This window comes from Callionymus lyra, chromosome 17, assembly GCF_982586985.1.
Source record: "Callionymus lyra chromosome 17, fCalLyr1.hap1.1, whole genome shotgun sequence".
Classification (NCBI taxonomy): Eukaryota; Metazoa; Chordata; class Actinopteri; order Syngnathiformes; family Callionymidae; genus Callionymus; species Callionymus lyra.
In genome coordinates, this window is record NC_141834.1 from 5,076,876 (window position 1) to 5,099,483 (window position 22,608).

At 37.6% G+C, this 22,608-nt stretch overlaps 2 protein-coding genes across 3 annotated transcripts; one reads left to right on the plus strand and one right to left on the minus strand.

Annotated features, from left to right (window-relative positions):
• Window positions 1-722: 722 nt before the first annotated feature.
• Window positions 723-6,448, plus strand: tbpl1 (TBP-like 1). Its single transcript, XM_087812568.1, has 7 exons — window positions 723-817; window positions 2,221-2,432; window positions 2,794-2,876; window positions 3,847-3,910; window positions 3,984-4,087; window positions 5,172-5,266; window positions 5,659-6,448. The coding sequence occupies exons 2-7, from the start codon at window positions 2,298-2,300 to the stop codon at window positions 5,739-5,741; spliced, it is 564 nt and encodes a 187-aa protein (XP_087668694.1). The 5' UTR covers window positions 723-817; window positions 2,221-2,297; the 3' UTR covers window positions 5,742-6,448.
• A 786-nt stretch (window positions 6,449-7,234) lies between these two features.
• slc2a12 (solute carrier family 2 member 12) lies at window positions 7,235-21,477 on the minus strand. 2 transcript variants are annotated; one of them, XM_087778945.1, is made up of 6 exons: window positions 21,410-21,477; window positions 17,869-17,981; window positions 12,092-13,381; window positions 10,107-10,229; window positions 8,981-9,113; window positions 7,235-8,118 (listed from the first exon to the last, which is right to left on the minus strand). In XM_087778945.1, the coding sequence occupies exons 1-6, from the start codon at window positions 21,427-21,429 to the stop codon at window positions 8,046-8,048; spliced, it is 1,752 nt and encodes a 583-aa protein (XP_087635071.1). In that variant the 5' UTR covers window positions 21,430-21,477; the 3' UTR covers window positions 7,235-8,045. The 2 variants fall into 2 exon arrangements, with proteins under 2 accessions (XP_087635071.1, XP_087635072.1); XM_087778946.1 differs by having other exon boundaries at window positions 21,381-21,475.
• Window positions 21,478-22,608: the final 1,131 nt, after the last annotated feature.

Consider the following 22,608-nt stretch of genomic DNA (forward strand, 5'->3'; position numbering starts at 1 on the left):
TGTTTACTTGCAGCATCTCATGACCTAATGAGAGTATGAGCATTGTTCCCCTGGGAAGAGTGTGTCCCAGTGATGTACCGACCCACAAACTGTAAACACACTCCCGAAGCCATGCGTCAACCCGCTTGCAACACACACAAAAACAAAGGCCTTGTCCACCATCAAAGATCCGCGAACCCACCTATTTTGGAAAACCTGTGCTTAATCTGAACCCTAGACGTAAACACTGGACATTGAACGTGAACGTTGACGTTCTCCAAACCCAGAGCCATGGACGAGAGAGGAGGGTATAGTAAAGTAAACTTGGTAACATGGGAGGGTGAACAATAACAGCGATGATGATTCATAAAGAAGTTATTTTCTGTTTTCTTTGGGTGCAGGCCAGTTGTGATAAATACTTACTAAGATCTGCCAAGAGCTGGGATTTTTTAAAAGTAGCCATAGCAGCACATGGTGCGATGATTCCCTTTGTCTACAATGACCTTTTCCTCAGAGCCACATTTTATGCTGTAACTGTTATACAGGGGCCATCAATTCAATTCAATTTTATTCAGAGTGTTTCATCAACCCAAAAAGAAGGAAGGGACGAAAAAATATTTCACTCTTTTGAATGTTCTTCAGAAAAACAATTAGTGCATTTATTGGCACCAAAGTTCTGCTTTAAACTATACGCAGTATAATCCGCGACGAGTTTTATTGTGAAACACTGAACCGGAAGCCGGCGAGTATCTCCGCTTGTTATGATAGAGTGCAGGGAAGATCTCGAGCGCTGAAGGGGTTTGTTTGTATCTGGGCTGCTCTCTGACAAGCACAAGAGGTAGTTCAGGAATTAAACCGCACATCCACCATGCAAACAATCGCAGTAAATCGGGGGGAAACTTTTTAAACGACTGAAATGCATCGTGTTCATGTGAACGACTGCTCGGTCGCCTGTTAGCATGCACGGCTAACAACTTTTCATTCATTAGTGGCTCCTCTTTGTTGCTAGCGAACGGATAGCATCACAACATTAGCATGATCTTGCAACGACTATATTCTTGTTAATTTTAAGTTCTTCAGCTCCATTTTCTTCTATAACATAATCGCCCTGAATCGAAACTAGTTTGAAGCTTGTTGTTCGCGACGGTAAGCTAGATATTTTCGCAAGGAAGCTGCTTACTTTTTTTTAGTGAAATGCTGGAGGATCGTCGCCCACATTTGAACATAGCAAAACATTAGTAACATTTAAGTGCTGGTAAAAACGATCGAGCGATACAAAAAGTCGAAATGCTTATAATAATCGTTTGTTAGAGCAACTTTAGCTTCCGTCATAGCTAGCGCAGAAGCTAACATGATAACATTACTAGACAAAATGCTCTATATTATTGGTTTAGTCGCAATGTTTAACTTCATATTAAACAGCCATGAGGGAACCGCTTTGTTTCCTTTTCTGCTTTATATTTCTTATCAGTAATCGCCCTTTTTTATTTGCAAAACAGTTCTGGCGTATTGTTGTGTAAACGTGGTTAGTTTCTGTGTAATGTCCAGGTTAAAATACACGGTTTGTGCCCTAGATATATAATGCATTATTAACTACATTGGACAGCTCGTAGTCAAACTGTTCTTTTAATTTTTTGACTAAAAAGTATGTGTATGTATGTAGAAAATTCCAGATCTCTGATATACATTTGAGTTCTGGTATTATTATGGTTCATAAGTACACAATTTGACGTTGTTTTCATTAAATATATGGTATTCAAGCTACGATTGGTCAAATGGAGGCGTGCCAGTTTGCAGCATTGTTGTATAACAGCACTAATGCTTTCCTACATTAACTTTATCTCCACAATCGATACAAAACGTATTTGCACAACAAGCATAGGAGCCACAAAGAGGAAGTCCACCACAGAGAGTGATGACATTTTCAAAAGCGTTATTAATGTTAAAAATGTAACATTATATTTAAATGTTTCTGTATATAGTTGTATTATCAACATATACTTTAATGACATTGCTACTATAGAGACAAAGGTCCAAACAATGCATCGGAATTGATGATCTGCTGCTTAATAAAAATAGGGTTGAGAAACTGAAAATAATCAATTTAACTTAACATAAATGGTTTACTTCAGCTGGATGAGTTGTAAAAGACGCAAGTTGGTTGTGTACAAAAAAAAAGATGAATATGTATGTTTTTCGAAACTTCCTCAAGTATAAATTTCCTTTGTCTTTCTATTCAAGGCTTGTGTCTTAAGATTTGCCCCTGAAATGATGCGTGTGTGAGGAGACCACCCTCCAGCTGCATCTTGCGCTTCCTCATGGACGCCAGCAACGAAGAGGCTCTCGATATCATCGTCACCAATGTGGTCGCCACCTTCAGGACCAGATGCCACCTCAACCTGCGTACCATTGCCCTAGAGGGCACCAACGTTATCTATAAGCCAGAAGTCGGGGTAAGAAAACTGGCCCTTGATGGTTTCGTTAAATATATTTTTTTAATCTTTACTAAAGACCGTCAAATTATATTAGCTAAACAATGGCATGTGTCTGATAAGCTTCTTCAAGAAGCTGCAACTTTATTTAAATTTGTTTTTGGCACTGATGTCAACAGAGTTTGCTTTAAAAAAAAAAAAAATGTCATCTGTAGAACCTTATGTTTCGTTATAAAGTTACCATTTTATTATAAATCCTGCTGGTTAACCTACCATTCTTTGTTTCACTTTTAAGAGTCACATAGAAATACACTAATTGCAGACATGAAGGATGTTTTTTTTCAGAGTTCCATCATAACCTCTTATGTGGTTCTGTTATCAGAAAGTCCTGATGAAGCTCCGGAAGCCTAAGATAACAGCATCAATCTGGTCCTCGGGGAAAATAATTTGCACTGGAGCCACGAGGTATGAACGCACGAAAACATATTTTCAAACCTTTAGTCCGCATCATTGCTCAACTGCTTTGGTTCAGCTGCCAAAAGTACTTCTTGATGAATAAACTGTAATTTATCCATTTTGTGAATAATACTTTCTGCTGTAAAATAAAACACAATATTTGTTAATATCTCAATAAGAGATAAACAGGAGATGAATCACATAATTATTATTTTTATCAACCCATTATACAAAAAATAGCTCAGTTTTATAACGTGACACAGCTTTAAATCATATTTTCAAAAAGATAACTTATCATTGACTCATAGACGAACATTGAATTGTCGAATCAAACATTTGTTTATTCTTCTGTTTCCAAAACAAAATGCAAAACGAGCATTTGTTTTTCAAAACCGAACAAACCCTAAAAGCCTTTTGAGGTCATGAACTCTTGTCATACAAGGTTTGGTTAAAAGTAAATGAATCGGGAATCTTTGTAATTGTCTTATTGTAGCAACACGGTCTATGACCCGAATCTGGGTCTTACTTGTTTCTCTGTCATTTAAACACAGACACATTTTACTAAAAAAAAACTTGTAAAGGGGAGTTTCAGTGTTTTGCTGAACATTAAAGTGAATTAGGAAAACTATAATAGTGCAAAGGTTTAGAAAATAACAAAATGAGATGGTGAAACATTTTTGGCACATTTTGGAAAAGAGCTTTCCTTGTTCTAAATTTAGAAAAGATCTGAAGACTTTATTGTTTTGTGACTTCGTTTATACAAAAAAGGCTGTTGGATGTGGCTCTGCTTAAGTTAAAGCATATGTTGTTGTTTTATACCATGTTATAAGTCACAAGACTGATGATCTTCCTGTATTGTTCAAGTGAATTCACCTTCAACAAATTTTCACTAAGATCAAATATCTTAAGAGAGACTTCTAGGTCTGATCTATAGTCTGTCATTTGATAATAACAGCTGAATGTTTCTCCTCTGCTTCAGTGAAGTGGACTCTAAGCGGGGTGCTCGCAGGTTAGCTCGTGTTCTGCAGAAACTGGGCTTCAAGGTGAGGAGCGTCCCTTGTTTTCCCATCACTTTGCTCACCGACTACATTTTCTCACATGAATGCTCGTTTACAGGTGAGGTTCTCGGCCTACAAGGTGGTGAACGTGCTGGCGGTGTGCTCCATGCCTTTCGCCATCCACCTCATAGATTTCACCAAGAAGAATCGGCCCATCGCCAGGTAACACATTTATTGACGCTGTTCTTTTATAGCTTGGTTACGTTTCCTGATAGCCATGTTTATAGGTGGGTGCTGACCTCTAGTGGTTGATAAAGTGACGACCATATAGATAGATAGTACTCTGGTAATTCCGTGGGAAAAATTCGTCTGGGAAATTAGAGTTCAAATCGCCACCAGAAGAGAAAACATACATATATAGACATATATTTAAAAAAAAAAATGAAACGTCTGTTAATTCATTGATGAACTAAGAAGTATTTGTGTGAATGCTGATTTAGATCCCCTTTCCTACAAATTTTATCTGATTTAAAAGATTCAAACTTTCATCAATGCAGGCTATTTTCTACCCTTTTACCCCCATTCACTTGAATGAGAAAAAATCTTCAACTCACCTCCTTCGACTCCTTCCACTTTGACCTTCCAGTAGATTGATCACACCTAGAAACTTCATTCAACTTTAAAAACACCCTTGTCTACTTACTACTACTACTTATCCCACTTATACTTATACTTTTACTACTAATTCTATTTCTACTTTTACTACTAATCTTACTACTGCTTTTACTAATTATACTTATACTACTACTTCCAGTACTTTTTCTACTTCTACTACTAATTCCACTATTCCCACTACTGCTTCTATTAATTCTTATTCTACTTCTACTACTAATGATACAACTTCTACTACTAATTGTTCTTCTACTCCCACTACTACTTCTACAACTTCTATTACTACTACTTCTACTTCTAAAACTAATTCTGCTACTAATTCTACTACTTCTACTACTTATTATACTCCCACTTCTTCTTCCACTAATTCTACTACTTCTACTACTTATTCTACGTCTACTTCTTATTATCCTTTACTACTAATTCTTCTACAACCTCTACTACTACTACTACTACTACTAATTCTACTACTTCTTCTGCTCCTTACATATTCTACTTCTACTTCCACACATTTTTACTTTTAATACTAATACTTTAAAGCATTTCAGTTTAAAGATTTAATAGAGTCAGCATTCACACTGCATTTTTTTATTTTCAATTTTCTAGTTTGATGTTGGTTTTTGTCTTTTCCCAGTTATGAACCAGAACTCCATCCTGCTGCAACGTACAGGATCAAAAGCCTGAAAGCCACGATTCAGGTGTTTTCCACTGGCAGCATCACAGTGACAGGTATGTAAAAGGCATATAAGTAAAATACAAATAATTGTACATTAACGTCGTATTCAAAACATTTGCAACAAAGGCTAATTGTTAATCGTTTTAACTGTCTGTCCCTCCAATTGTGTTAAGTTAAATACCCTATTTTGGAACTTAGTATGATGTACTTGTTGATTTATACTGAATTTAACTTGCGTTTAGTTCATATTGTTAAAACTTGTTGGCGCCTCATTCAGTCTGCCTCTCTTGGATAAAATGGCATTTTAATAATTTTTCCCTTGAAATTCCGTTTCTCAAAAAACAAATCTGTTGGGAATTTGAGTGGAGACTGTCAAGAGTGAGTCACTTTCAAACAACCCTGCAGCGTGAGCAACAACACAACTGTCTTTTTTATCTCGTCTCAGGACCAAATGTGCAAAATGTGGCGACTGCGGTGGAGGAGGCGTATCCGCTGCTCTTCGACTGCCGGAAGCCTCGCTGCAAGTGAGCGGAGCAGTGGGACGAAAGAAGCACCTTATCCTGGGAGGAAGAGCCCGAGACCACAGAGAGTCTGAGCGTGGTTGATTTTTAACAGCCTTAACAAGTCTTCCACGTGTCTCGATGTCTTGTGAGGACTTTTCTTTTGTGGGGGAATTTAGCTGGAAAATTGTCCAGGGAGGCCCGTCAGTGAAAGATAAACTAAAGACTTTGTATTTTACTCCAGTTAGGCTTCTAATGTTACACACGCTTGCCGCTCATTTTAAAGCCTTCATCCTCATACATTTTAAACCTTCGATGACGTTTTTTTTCCGTGGAAATGGTTGCACAAACTTTCACCGTTATTTTCTCTTGTAAATCTTTTTTCTTTTTTCTCCCTGTAAATATTAAGTGGCGGATTCTGACACTGAGTAACGTCGAGCAGCGAGTCGTCGCTCGAGTTTTAAGATTCAGTACATGATGGTCTTTGAGGTATTTTAAATAAGCAGTGGCAGGAACGTTGTGAGTTTTAGTAAGCGGCAAAAAAGCCGAGTGATCCGTCAGCTCCGATTTAAAGCATTTCCGAAATAATGAACTTGAATCCTTGGTGTCTGTATATATTTGCGTGTATCCGATGAGATGAGAATATGAATTTCTGTACTTTTGTCTCCACAGTCCGCTCAAGATCTGTGGTGCTATTTTGTATTTTGTATAAAAATAAAGACTAAATGAAAAACAGGACTGAGGCTGTTATATGAAACTTATATGAAAAAAAACAATATAACAAGGGTATCTTATTCAAAGTTCACTACAGTATTCACAGTTTAACCCTTTTCTTCATTTTCTCAATGTTAAGAGGTGTATATCTAGAATAAGAAGTTCACATGAATGTTTTTTAAAAAGATTTTTCAATCTGTCATTTTCCAGTTGGCTTTGCAAAGCACTTTTCTAGCTTTAATATCAGACATTAATCTAAAGTTACTTTTTATTATTTGTTCTTTGCTAATTGTATTGCTGTATATCGCAAGATTTTCTTGTGCTTAAGTTAAGTGCTAAGTCCGTTAGCAGCCCAGCTACGCGAAATTCATTTTTAAGCTAACCTGTAGCTAATTTCGAGGTTATTTATTAACTACCTGTGTAATAAATGTTGGTCTGTTAACAAAGATCAACTAAATAATGATGCCCTTAAAAACAATCTTCTGTAGAAAATAGCACTTATACCAGAGATTAGCAAAGTAATTATTAAGCTAACTTAGCTTATCGGTCAGTGCTAGCAGACGCTTCTATCGGAAACATTTGTTATCGTGCTAATAAAAAACATTTATCAGCAAAAACCCATAAATAAGTTATTTTTCAACTTGAATAGACAACCATGGTTCATCATGAGCAGATTAAAATGTATTATAAAAGAACGTTTTCTCAAGGAATGCAAGAAGTTCTTTTTTTTTTACAAAACCAGTTTTAATACAAGAGGTAAACATTCTTGTCCTTCCCTAGAGATCGAATGAGGGACGGACATTGTTGAAAAACAAAAATCAACATGGAACATCTTGTCTCAAGTTGTGTTACTGTGAGTATGTGTTACTGTGACAGCAGTGAGACACCATGTGTAGATTCCTGCAGCAGACGAGGGTCCACTTGAGAGAAACATTCTTTACTCTAATACAAATATCTCACAAGGATAACCAGGAACTAGAAATGCTAATGATCCACAAGATGGCGCTCTTCTCTGTTATCTTTGTCATGAACTTTTTGGCTGCTAATATTGTTTTGGTCAAGTTAAAAACAAACATTTAATGATTCTCTCCGTTATAAACACTTTAAAAGACGATTGAAGTGCTTAAAGTGTCACCAAAACATGCCAGATGGTTTGCTAGCTCATGGCTAGCATTATTAGCAATGTAACAGACAAACCAATGTTTTCGATCCTATCGTCCAACTTTCCTGACACTGATCAACTCTTACGGAATTTAAAATATTACAACATCCGCTTCTGGAACGTTCAATGAGTTATAATAAGAAAAGAGTGGTAATAAATAGAGGTTGATTGGTTCAGATAGTTTTCAAAGTCCCTGAATGCATCTCGGGTTCATCTTGAACTTCTCAAGCCATGAGATAAGATCACATCCGATGATACGAAGATCATAAGACGGTTTGATCGAGGAAAGTCATTGGTTGTAAACAGATGAATCAAAGTAGGAGCAGAGAATAGTGTGTATTAGTTACTAGTACTCTCCTGCTACACCCCTGAGTTAATGTGGATTATTGCAACTACCAGCACTTCTGAGGAATTATTGCACTTTGATTTTTTTCGTCCCCGATGGTAAAAACGGAGTCAGGCGTTCTGGGCCACTGAGCTGCTGATCAGTCCTTCCTGAGCTGACGCCTGGTTACTCTCCGCATGTTTCCTGAAACACAATGAGGAAGAGATGTCATGTGAGACATTCTGAACACATCGTACAACAGAGCAGTTAGAAGGTGTTCTGAAAATAAGAACCAGAATTTTAAAATTTATCCTGAAAGAAACTGGCAGCAAGTGAAGAGTTTTAAGGATCCGGGGAAATGTGAGTTCTTCTACTAGAGCTGCTCAGAATTCTCTCTGCAGAGTTTTGTATTAACTGCAGGCGAGACAGCTCCTTCTTGTTTAGAAAACAATAATAAAGGACCAAGAAAAATAAACATACATATATAATATTAACAACAACAATTTACAAAAGTTTTAATGAGTTGTAATATTATCAGCATGATTAATATTTAAGTGTTACTATGAAGATCACAGAATCTGTTAGAATATAATGTTTAATATTAGGCTCTAATTATTTCTGTACTCAAGTAAACACTTCTATCATTTAATGTCCCAGAAACGCTGCTTTTAACACTTACAAGAGACACTATAAGAGAAAAGTGCAAATAACAAATAATCAACCTTTGTCCCATATTTTAACAGACTTCTGTCACACTTAAGGTCCGGAGGCCAAATCTTTCCCGACATGTCATTCAATTCTGCAGAGCTGAAACACTTTCAAAGATCGGTGTCACTATTCTTCAGGAAAATAACCCAAAGTAATCAAGGCTCTAAAGAGGAACAAATGTATTCACTATTTGAATGTTGACAGTGTTGATACGAAGGTGTTTCAAGCCTGTGCTTGACTATTAACTCTCAATAAACCAAAATAATGCGTATTCTTTAGATCACATTCCAAGCCTGTCTGAAGTGTCCCTCGAACCTGTTTAACCATGTGTGTGTGTGTCGTGTGTGTGTTGACTCACTTCTGGGCGAGTTGTTTGGATATTTCCTCCAGCGAGCGACCGCTGGTCTCCGGGACACAGAAGAAGACAAACACCAGGAGTACGAGGCTCATGACGGCGTACAGGAACATCACGTTGGAAACGCCAATACTTTCTGCAAGAAAGCAACAAGTGTCACATACATGTTTCGAGAAGGGCTGATGAAGCAAATACTAGACTACGAAAAGGACAAACTTTCGCCGGAAAGAACAGGAAAAAGCTTGTAATTAGTCATGAGAACTTAATTGCTGGTAAAACTTCTGTTTTAGAAGCTATTTTTCAAGTCTGAATTTTTGAAATGATGTGTATTTTATTGTCAACGATGCTGGTCAAGGTCATTCTTGACAATACAGTTGAACAGCATTAACAAGGCTGTAAACTGTTAGATTAAAAATTATTATACACTATACGTATACGCCATACTTTAATTAACACTAAAAGATAAGCAAAATATAAAGTATAAATTACTCGCTTCATCTAAGAGCTTAAACGTTTGAATACACATTCACAATCAACATTGCACTCCAGACTGACACCGGTTATTTAAAACGTCTGTTAGTCTGCCTTTTCACACCTTGGGTCGTGGATCAAAGAACGAAGCGGGACACATCCAGGAGGGGGGGGCTGAAAAACAGAGGCCCCCACCCGAGAACATTTGAATCTTGAGGGCAAGTTAGGATGTTTTCTCAGCGGGTGGTCAGTGACACAGGCAACATGAAAGAACCATTTGCCGATAGGGGGAGGACCTCCCGGCCTGGAAATTTGCCTTAAATATATCGATGTTTCTACAGTTAGAAACCTTTTCTCCCGGGGCTATTGACCTGTAAAGTCGCCGGGAGAAAGTGGGTCCGATCGATCGCAAAGCTTGTATTTTGTTTGACTTGAAGCGGCGAATAAACGGCCCGTGACACTCTGCATTGACCATTTCTCTCCACAAAGAGAAGTATAAGAACCAGGAAGTGACGGCGTGTTGGAGCGACCGGAATGGACTCCAGTTTTGACCGTTTTAAAACCTAGATGAGAAAATTCCGTTTTAAAGGCGCAGTAGATGTTGTTGCCGACAGTCTACACCTGTTAGCTGAAACAGAAATGGAGAGGGGGGTCAGACCTGTGACCGTCAGGAAGGTCATGGAGATGAGTAGATTAGTAGCCCAGTTCACAGCAGACACCACCGACACAGCTCGGCCTCGCACGCCCATCGGAAAGATCTCACTGAGCACCACGTACACCACTGTGGGAAGCAGAACATAAAGACAACTCAACAAACACGTGAAGACGAATTGATCACTGCCATGTGTAGATTCGTTCTTCCTTCTATCACTTTGCACTTCGTAGCTTTTTCTTAAAATGTTTGGCTGGACTTTTTGTGACCAATTTCAACTATCAAATTAAAAGTATAATCTAATCTTATCCTTTACCAATCATTTAATTCATGGTTTTTGTCTAATGGTCACCAACCATTTTGATACCGGATACTTATATATTACTAATACTAAATTAAATACATCGATGGTGTGTGGTCTAGAAAGTACTTTTTGGCATCTCTTACAAATAACGTTTGATTTCATCAAAGCAACACATGAACTTAATGCTGCCGGACAGACAGGTTTGATTTAACAATATTTTATGATTATGTTTAATATAGATAATATTTCTGAATAGATTTTATTCATTTTATTATTGGAAAATAAATTATAACACGAGTTGCCACCAGTAATCAACTATTTGAGGTTAAGACATAATCTATGGTCGAAAATATAAAGAGGTCAGCTGAGTACACAAGTAAACAAAATAACCACATTTAGTCTTCCTGATCATGGGACAGTCATACTCCAAGATTGTCTTACCTCACTTGAGTACTGTGTTAAACTTCTACTGTATGCTGTTGTATATTGTCATATTTTGATCTACTCCTGCTTTAATAAATTAACACATGTATTCCAATAAAGGTTCATGTCACTCAATTCTAAACAGCTTAGCTTGACACACCTCTGTGATATATGTTTTAAATGAGTTAAGTATGAGTTGTTTGACTACAGGTTACACACAATTATTAAAGGTTAATTCTCTCACAGTCTTTGAATTTGTGTTAGTCAGTACAAGTACTTTCGGAGTTCCCTGCTCAGATGAAAATGTACATATATTGCTTCAGGGAGTGATTCTATCATCGCTCCAGAGAACATTCCGAACATCTTTTGTCACGATGAGGTCCTGTTTGACGGTTTACAACTCAGCATATACTTATGTAGTCTTCGTTTACATTCGTTTAGTTGCTTTGTTTACACTTTATTTAAACGGTTCCATTGGTTTTCGGATCCTATGTCAACCACCGTCTTTTCTTTATCTTTTTGTAGGTTTTGTTTCCCTGTATCTAAGAATAAATATTGGTCAACAGATTAAATCCAAATCAGACCTGGACAGAGTCTGGTTCAGGGGTTAAAATATGGATATAGAATCTGTTCCTTAACCATTGTTTTTAAGATAATCTGTGGTCGTGGCAATCACAATTGTATATAAAGGGTTGAGCTCCTGTAAAGTGTTAAATGCCATTTAAGACAATTCCCAACCAAATGTAAACTCACTCAGCGCCAAAAAGTGTGTAATAACACAGTTGATATACATCGACATCAGAAACTATGTGTTATTCTCATAACATCTATTACAAAAACAGAAGCGTTTAAAAAAATGTTTTTAAATATTGCAAGACAACTGGTTCAAATAGACTCCGGTTAAGTTTATCCGGTGTGTATCTGAATAAGACTTGGATAAACTCTAGTTCAGGGGTCACATGCTGCCATTTTCATGTATTTACGTGGGCCTTACTCGGTTGATCTTTCTATTTTCCAACTATTTGTCTCCACCAAATATTCAATATTAAATAATGCTGCCCTTCTTGAAAAAAAAGCGGTTGTCTGGGGACCTTTCCAGGGTGTCCCTTAACTCTTCTAGCCTAGATAAACTCCCATGGACCCATTTAAGGGAAGTGGATTGCACCTTAAGAAGCTACTTAATGTTAACATTAAAAAAAGATTTTAAAACCATCAAGACTAACAATGTTTTAATGGTTTAAACAAAGCTTCCAGATGTACTCACTCGGTCCGAGGCTGATGGAAAAAGCTGCTACAAACACCAGCAGGCTGATCAGTGACGCCCACTTCATGGAGAGCAAAGACACATTGTCCACACTCTGTCGTTGTCTGAAGGCATCTGAATCGATCTTCCTGTCAATAATCCAGTCGGCCTCCTCCACGTCTTCAGCGAGCGGCAGTTCCGTCGAAGACAGTCCCTCGTCCCCGTCGGTGGTGTTGGACCCCCACGGCACGAGCGTGCGATTGATGCTAGTCTGGCTCGTGCACAGGCTGGTGAGGTGAGTGTGGCTCTGTAGCGTCAACGTGCCCAGAGCGGTTAACGATATCGCCATGCCGATGGCTCCCGCGCACAGGAAGCGTTTCGGTCCGACGCGGTCCACCAGCATCACGGCCGGGATCGTGCCGACCACTTTGACGACGCCGAACCCCGTGGAAGCCAGGGTCGCGGCGGCGTCGCTGTCGAAGCCGACGCTGCGGAGGAGCGGCGAGGCGTAGGAGAGGATGTTGGGCTGACCTGTCGCCTGCTGGAGGAACACCAGAACCACGCCCGTGAGCAGCCGCGAACGCAGGTTCGCTTTGGAGCTGAACATGTCCAAGAACCGATACTCGGATTCCTCTTTGAGACCCGACTGGATGTCTCGGAGTTCGCCTTCGACCTGCTCCTTGTTCCCGCTCCTCAGTCGAGTCAGCACTTTTTTAGCCTGCTCCATCTTCCCCTTCGCCACCATGAAGCGTGGACTGGGCGGGAGGAACAGCATCGCACCGAACTGCAGGAGTGCTGGTGGAATCACGAGTCCAAAAGTATAAGTCCATCCGCCGGGGATGCTTGCAAACACATAACTGCAGCTGAATCCCAGCATGACCCCTATGACCAGCATGAATTCGTAGAGGGTGACCAGCTGACCCCTCTTTTTCCTGGGAGAAATCTCCGCGATATATAAACACGCCCCGGTACCGGACAGCGACGTCCCCATGCCGATGATGACCCGGCCGATGACAAGCGCGACCAGCGAGGGGGTGACCATGAGCACGACGCTGCCTCCCACCACCATGGCGGCGCTGAGCAGCAGGGACCAGCGGCGGCCGTACCGGTCCAGAACCGGACCTCCGGCCAGACAGATGAGGAGAGCGCCGAGCAGGTGGGAGCTGACCAGCAGCTCTTGCTGACGGCAGGAGAGAGAGAGGAGACCACGAAGCTGGAGCAGCACCCCCGAGGTCAGGCCCATTTCATAGCCCAGCATCAGACCGCTGAGGGACGCTGCCACGGCAGCTACCACCACCAACCAGCTGCAACCTGCAACAAGAAAGAGTTAAAGTCAATGCTGATGTTTCAGTTAAACAGTTGTTCTACTTCCCTCCTACACAAACAATGATTAATTTTAGAACTTTATATCTAAATAACTATGCCATAGAAGTTCTTACCAAGGAGGACACAGTGTATGTCAAATTGCGAAGTTTCTTTTGGTACCTCGGAGATGATCAACGCATTTTTGGCCATAGACATGTATTAATTATGAAGGTAGTATCTGTTACGTCAAACGTATTTTACTGAACAATGGTATTCAGGTCAAACGCGGCCATTTTGGAAATGCAATCTAAAGATGAGCTGGACTATTTTCAAGAGTTGCAATTTCGAATGGGCTGAATGATTGGGCGATAAAACCACGTCCGTTTAGTCGAGGCTGGATCAGCTATTATGCCGTCACTTGTCAGTCGAATTAACAATGGCCATTATGATGCAAATTCACCTTGAGGTGACGTGCAGGAATGTAGTCGAAGTTATTTATGTGATTTCAATGCTGTAAAAGCAGATGCACTGGCTTCACTTTTTAAAACAGCATTTTGCTTTAGATTTTAGTTGTGTGTTGAACAAGAAGTTCAAGTATTCCAAAAAGCCAGAACAATGCAGCGAATACATCCACACAGGACACGCCCTCATTTTTTTTTCAGTACATTCAAATCTGCTCATGTGACCATCGATCTTTAGGTAGCATGTGAATCTGATGGTTTGTAGGATTTTTTTTTAGGGAATTTAATGCTGTGAAATAAATGAATCCAGCAGATTATCATTAAACCCAATATAAAGACAAGAGCGAATCGCTTTGACACAGTTCTATTGTTGCCTCAACCACACCAAGGAATGTCCACACATGTGGAACAAGCCTCAACATAAACTGTAATGGTCAATTTTACAAGCTATTCCTACCTTTCATGGTTAGGAGCCACAATCCACCTTCTGTGTCATGACCTATAAAACATTTAGTTTTTCCCAAGAACTTTGATTAGGATCTCTGAAGTCTGGAGGTATTTTATCAGTAGTTAGAGATTACTGTGATTGGAAATATTTGTGGTATTAATGAGATTCAGATTCATGGTTGCCCTGCCCTCGGGATTGTGGTAGAAGCAAAGGCACCATTTCGTTCAGCCTCACAACTTCAGTCCAATTCCTATGTGTTAAGACATGACCCTGTAAACGTGAAAAACAACTTTCATAAAACTTTTTTCAAGAGTGAAAAAACCTTCAATTGCAAAATTTGAGGGCACTTCGTAGCATACATAAAACCTATGATTGTCTAAACCGTGTCCAGCGCCCCTTTTTGTACCTAAGAGTCATCAATACAATACATTTTGGCATTTTAAAAAACACTATTTATTGGGTAATCCCTTGAATGTTTGTATTATATTGTACAGTTGTGAAGGGGTGCACGGTGGCGCAGTGGTTAGCTTGACCCCTCACAGCAAGAAGGTTGCTAGTTCCCTTCCAGGTTGGGAAGGAGCCAACTTGTGGGTTTACTCCGGGCACTCGGGTTTCCTCCCACAGTCCAAAAAAATACAGAGGTTGATTAGGAACTTGTTCATCTTAATGTTGACTCATAAAAAAGCTATTAAAATGTAAACCTATATAAACAATGAACAATGAAGTGCAACCTAGAGCAACGTCCAGTATCTGTCAGTGTTTAATTGTTTAACTTTGATTGAACTTTGTTTTAAAGCCAAAATGAGTCCAAACTTCAGATTTAAAGGCTGATGGACTCTGGTGTATCCTTTCTTTTTCAATTATTGCTGCCATTTCGTTGGTTTTGTAGTTCCTTTGGCATGGAGGAAATGACAAATGTTGCCAACTAGTGACCGAAGGTATAATTGCACCACACAAATTAAAACATAAAACTAGAATAAACCATGGAATAATGGTCTTTTATACACACACTATTGAAATACAAACCATAGAATAACTATGAATTAAAATAAAATGTTATCTTAAAGGTAAATATTGAATATGAAATAAATCAATATATTAAGGTACAGTATTGGGAATAAAAACATTGCGATTTATTGTTATATTGACATTTTCTTACACCCCTTCTCTCAAGATACTTTGAAATCTGGAGCTTAATCTAAAAAAGTATCATAAAATAAGGTCTTTTTGTTTGCCCAGACTTGCCCGACAGCCAAGTCATACAAAGTGCTGGTCAGAATAGCACAAACAAGTCATTTTTACAGTATGGTCACATGGTTGGTGTTGAAGTAACTTTCCAAAAAAACTGTTTTGTCATCGAAACAGCTGATCAAAAAGAGAATTTGTAACAACCCAGATTACTAACGGGGCACGATAAGATTAAAATGCCACACAGAATCCTGCGCCCTTTTACGTCCACTCATAAATACATTGCACAACAACCTAAGAAAGCACAAGCGCAGCTGCACACTGCAGGGTCTCTCTTGCTATTTGTGTTCCTGCTGGAAGTCCAAAACTTAAGCTCATTTCTTATATAACTATACATCTGACGTGTAGTTTTGATTGCATGATTCTCATCTTATACATATACATATGGAACAAGTAATAAATATAGTTAAATCCAGCTCTAAATTACTAAAAATAATTTAAAAAAATTGTGAATATTGTAAGTTTTATTTGAAAAGTTATTTTCAATCAAGCCTTACTTCGAGCACATCAATTACCGTAAGCCGATTAATCATTACTACATAATTATCATTACCCAAACATGTTAAAATTGTGTATGACACTTAAAATTTGTGTGGCGACCACAGTCATCATTCAGACACAATCTGACCACAGTCATCGTTCAGGCACAAGGTACTGTTGGAAAAAACACTGTTTCATCACAGGACTCCTTCACATGTCTTCACAAGATGATTTTGTGGGTATGTAAGTAATTGTTTTTGTCGAAAGGATTTATTTTAAACCTGTGGTAAAAAACTAAAGCTAAGAGTAGGTTACTGTTATATAGTTGATGGATACTGTTTGAAATGGTCCCATCCACTGCCAGCATGCTTAAAATAATTTGTTGAAAATATATATCAACTCTACATGTTATGTTTATTCACAATAAATCTTTCTAATAAACTTAAATTTAACCTATTTCTTGAGACAAACTCCCAAAGTTTGAGTTTAGGCGATGCATAACTACTAGCGACACAAACATCGGACGTTGTTTTTTCGGCAAGCCATGCTAATGGTATTAGAAGTATATGATGTAAACTATTGATGCAAAATAGCAATACCTGGAAAAGACCATTTACTCTTAATGGTCTAATCTCTGAGCTTGCTTTGGTATTGGGTTCTCTCTGTCTCCGCCGGACCGTAATATTATTTTTAATTGACATTATGCCGTCCAAATCAATTTCAATATGATGATAAAATTCTTCAACTAGAACTTTTTTTTAAATTATTTGTCATCCACAGTTACTTGAGTTTCAATCTGGAATTGTCATGGTTTTTCTTGGTCTCGGCTGAGTCGGACTTAATGACAAGCCTAGTGTTGCACGTGAAGGTTTGATTCCACTTAGCAATGACCAATTACTGCTTCTGATCTCTGACGCTAATATGCTATTCATTTTTCTTCCAAGGAGATAATAACACTTATTGTGGTGAGTCTGTGTCTTTTGTGTTATGTAAATGTACAGAAGTATTTTGGTTTAAAATCGCTTTTGTCTTTCCTTTTGGGAATAGAAAAACAAAAGCAGCACATATTGTTTTATATACAAATACCAATAAAAACAATTTCATTTATTTAAGTGTTGCTTTAACTTCCGATTAATGGCAAGATAACAAATGAGGTCTTCTCCGATGGTTGAATGAAGGTATCTACAGTATATTTCACTGGCTGGGTGGAGGAAGCTACTTATGGAAATAAATGGATTACTATCCTTACTGAGAAAACCAGTTAACATAATCTGACTAGAAAACAGTTTTGAGAAGTATGGGTACATTCCAATGAATGGGAAAGGATGGCACTTTATTCTAAGGACAGTCTAAATCCACTCAACAAATATGATTATACCATTAGCTACTTTTCCTAATCATCTTCTTGAGTCAAGTCAAGCTTTGATAAATATCTCCGTCCACCTTAAATGACACGGATAATGACAGACACGTGAATGTTGGTTTAGGACACTGAGCTACAATTGACTTGGCTTTAACAGTTTTATTTCAGTGACCTTTGAACTTCCCCAGAAGTGGAAATTCACTTCCTTAATGGCGTGCTGGTTCAACGACCAAAACCAGCAACGGAATCAGCAACTCCAGTTCAGCTGTGAGTTTATCTTCTCACTGTCATAAATACATATTGTGTGTCTCAGGTTCTTGTCAAACCTCATTCATACAGAACATCTCTGGAGGCGAATTGTTACATTGAACAGTAATACCAGTTGTGTTTTGCACTAGATTTTCTCTTTTTCCTTCACACTTTGCACGTAGTCAGACGATAGCAAATTCAAGACGTGAAAATAATATACTTTCAAGTTTGTCTTCACACAGACCTTTAGGCGCTGGCAGCTTTCGGATGATTTTCTTCGGAGTCTCATCGTAGGTTGAGTTTCCAGGCAGGTAGGTGGTCTTCTTGCTCTCCATCATCAGCGTCTTTACAACAGGCCTGTGGACACAGTGTCAAAGCATTATTACAATTTAAAGTTTATAGTAGAGTTTGTTTTAAAGCCAAAAGTAAGACTGTACAAATGTATTTTCATTATTATTATTTTAAATAAACATCATCTGATCTTAGAAATGGAGATGAAAAATATTTTAATATACTATATATTAAGACTTAGTTATAGATGTCGTTGAAGTGCATAAAAAAATGTTATCATTAGAACAATTATTACAAATAGTAGTAATTAAACATTAACCCTCATTTACATGCAACACATTTGATTAAATCAGGTCACTTTGACCGTAGTTAAAGGACTTTGATAAGTCTGAAAATCATTGACTTTTTATCATCACAACTCCACCCAAATGACAATAGTCTATCAAATTACTGAGGCACGAGAGAAGAAGTTACATTACTAATACCATTGTTCAAATGAATATTATTGTTTATTTTCTACCGCTCATTTTCCTAGTATTATGATGTGGCTTATTACTATGCATATCAGGTGTAGGGGAAAAGCATAATGTTACACTAAAAGTAATTTTAAAATGTAAGTAAGTAAGTGATTTTTATTTGTATAGCGCTTTTCCAGACCAGGGTCACAAAGCGCTTAAACAATCAAAACAATATTCAATAAAGTATATACTTTAAAGATCAAGTAAAGATCCAACATCAATCAATCCTTCATAACTTGATCCTTCAGAGAAATATTTTCTAATGTAATTACTGTCTCGTGTTCACAATAATTTATAAAGAAACAGAAGAAAAAAAAGATGAAAATACTTTTGCAGGACCTTTGCTAGTAAAACCATTTTAACATCGATTTATCCACTGATTTGTTTGAACATTATGCTTTGTTTCAGTAGAACGCTAAAGAAACATGACAAGTAGATCCTACAATGTTTATTATTATTATTTTTTTTTTACAAATAATTGTACTTTTTATATACACTATTCAAAGCTCTAAGATGACTTTCCTTCATTGACACTGTAGTGATGACAACCATCGTTTGAGTTACTAAAACCTCAAAAAAACAATATTTAGTTTCTGCTTTACTGTATTTGGTAGATGTATCATCCTCTAGGTTGGCATTTACTCATCTGATCGCGGCATTGAAAACTTTTCATGGAGGGATAAACCAAAGATTGACGGTGATTTATGAATAAAATCTAAACTAAAAAAGTGTTTGATAACACATGTTCAACACCATGGCTCGTTTGGACACACAAAGAAGCTAAATTAATTTAATTTAGAAAATGAGAACAGCTAAACTCTGCAACAGTTTAGAGTTTTGCAACACATTTTTATCCAAGAAGTCAAAATATGGTATTAAAAATTCCCAGAAAAATGAAAGGAAATAAGTATAAAATGTGCAGGATCTTAAATCCTGTGTATCAAAGTTATTTATTTACTAAAGTAAACAAGTCTGTCTACGGTTTCAGTTTAGCTCAGCTGGAGAACTGGTTGCTGGGAAGATGTTTCCTTGCCTTGTTACCATTTAAACATGTATCTGTATCGTCACTTTCTATCATAGCTGAGTCAACAAGTAGTGACGCTGCTGAAGACTGTGGAAATATTTGTCAAACTCCACCTTCTGATACGACTACCTCGTCACATTATTCACACAGATATACTTGCTACCACTCCATCTCTAATTCCTGAACCAACATATCGCCAGATAACCTTGCTGTTGCTCTTTGAAAAAAAAATTGTTTTGTTGTCCACCATGTTTTTTATTGTGATTTCCATGAAGACCCTGTGTGGAATTAGCATGTTAGCTTGTCTAGCATAATATCTGATGCTTTTTTTTTTTTTTAAGAAAGAATAAAAACCCCAGCACATAAACTAAAACATATAACTGGAGAGCTGGATTGAAATATCTCAATATAATTCATTATAGTGTTACTTTCATTTTCTACTCACCCACATGTCGACTAAGAGTTGGGATTATTTTCAGAATAATCTGTCTTTTTTAGAATTATAGACAAAAATATATGTTCATTTGAATGAAGCTACTGGAGCTCAGTTTTCCAAAAATGACTCACTTAAAAACATCCAAATATATCTGGTGGTGCTCGTCTGTAACGAAGCTTCGACAGGAGGAATTGTTCTGAAAATAAACTATATTTTAATTCTATATTTTAAGCTTGTTTTCAGTGGAAGCAGTTAGGCGAGCTGTCCGTACATCAGCGAAAAGACGGGGATCTAGTTCTACAACCATGTTTAAAATAAACTTGTTCAAGTTTTTCCAGAGCAATTACTCTTTTTAAGGCTTCAATACAAGTTGGACGTTTCAGACAAGCACCACAGAAGTATTTGGATGTTTTTAAGTGTCTCTTTTTGGATAAAGATGAAGACAAAGATAACTGAGCTCCAGTCGCTTCATTCAAATGTTTCCCTATAACTCTAAAAAGGAACAAATTAACAGACAAAAATAGACACGAGGGTGAGTAGAAAATGTTGAATGAACTTTAAAGGCAGTGAGGACACAGAGACACAGAGACAGTGTTGACACAGAGACAAGTGCGTTACCGTGAAACTAGACTGACAGTCAAGACTCATCCCTGCACACTGTCAGTGTCAGCTATAGATGCGTCTTTGTGTCTCACACTATACTTTCAAAAATCACTCTGGCGTTTGATCAATCAAACGAGTGCAAAGTAAATAAACGAATGTCAGTAGAAAAAATGACATTTATTTGCACATTTCAAACAATAACACTAGCAACAACTTAACACGCTTAACTCTATTTTCGATCTACAATTCAGCATCAAAATGAACTGAAATAGTTTTCATTAAAAAAATGTTCTTATTTGATCTAATCACTAACCAAATATCTGAAGTGAAGAAAAGAGAGATCAATAAGTCTGTGACGTCTGCAGCTGATATACCTCACAGGCTCTTGTCTTCACACGTGTTGATGAAGAAGTGTAGAAGTGTAATAAAGTATAAATAATAATTATCATAAGGTAACTGAATGTTCGAGGGGAAATGTTTAAAATAAAGAGATGGCAAAGAAAGTGTTGTTAGGTGTAATTTAAATATACATCACTAGAATGTTTAGGCTAAAGGGGGAAAGTCCATGCAGACCCCAGAGTTATGATAAAAAAAGGCAATATATTCATGATAAAATTGTATTATTCGCCAAATCAATCAACTTTATGTGCAATTTCTCTGATGAAAACAATAAAAACAATACTGTTGAAATATATTTCTCAAACATTACTATTCATATCTGCTCATACTTGAAGTTATTGACATTTATCTGGCAGTTGAAATGCAGACAAACGTAGACACACAAAGACAATGTTTTGCAGAGACAGCTGTTTTCAGACTCATGGAGCCTGACAGCCTTTAAAAAAGACCTTTTCAGACCCAAAAGGGCAACGACGTGATCGTACCTGACGCAGCGAGTCTGTCTAAGAGTCACCTGGAGTCCAGTCGATCCATTCGTCCTTCTCTCGGTCCGAACTTTTCTCTCTCTCTCTCACCAGCGTCTCCGAGCAAGAGCCTTGTTTTGGTGAATTCCGCGCGTAAGCCCCGCCCACTCACTAAGCGATTGACCAATAGAAGTGGAGGTTTTATTTCCGGGTTCGCCTATTAGAGGCAGCCATTGGTCCAGATGTTATGCACACGTATTATCTGTAGTATAAGCAATAACAAAGCAATTCAACACGTTCGAGAATTATAGCAATTACAATGAACATTGTAAAAGCAGACCCACAAATAAAAAGCAATTATTAATACCAACAAATAAATGCACAACCTTTAAAAACTATTGACCGGAAGATATACACGCCCTTGAAATAAATCCACAGCAGTTAAATTGAAAACAATTGGTATTAAATAAAAACATCAATAAAAAACAATTTATTTACGATTTAAACTAACAAAAGGCAAATTGCATGAAAAAACGTGTTTTAAGAAGGAAAAACTACACTGCTAAAATTACCAAATTGTGTAATACTTTATGGACAAACTCACTCCTTACATCACTGATCTGATCCAGCCTTACACCCCAGCTCGGGCTCTGAGGTCTGTGGATCAGAATCTACTTATGGTTCCACGCACTCGGCTCAGGACCAGAGGAGAGAAATCTTTTCAGGCTGTTGCTCCTAAGCTTTGGAACAATCTTCCTCTCTCTTTGCGCTTGATGGATCTACTGACTCCTTTAAGAAACATCTTAAGACGTTTCTATTTGTTCAGGCTTTTCCTTGAATTTCTCGAACTCCTGTGTTGTTCTCGGTGTTGTCTTGATCTTTGAAGTATGTACTGTTTTGAGTATTGTTTTGATTGTTAAAGCGCTTTGTGACCCTGGTATATAAATAAATATTACTTACTTACTTACTTACTTGAATCATGGATTCGAACCAAGGGGTTGAGGACAAAGAAACACTGTTAAACATTATTTAATTATTATTATACATTATTTTAAGTATCGATTTTTAAGACTAATTCTGATAGAAAACAGTCTAATGTTTTTAAACTACATTGTTGAAATCAAAAATCTCTTTAACAACATTGTTCTCTAAAATACATAATTCAATTGAGTTAATACAGTATATTTAAAATCGGACAAAATTAACTTTTTTTTAAGGTGAAAAAAGACTAAAAGAATGTCCCAGCTGC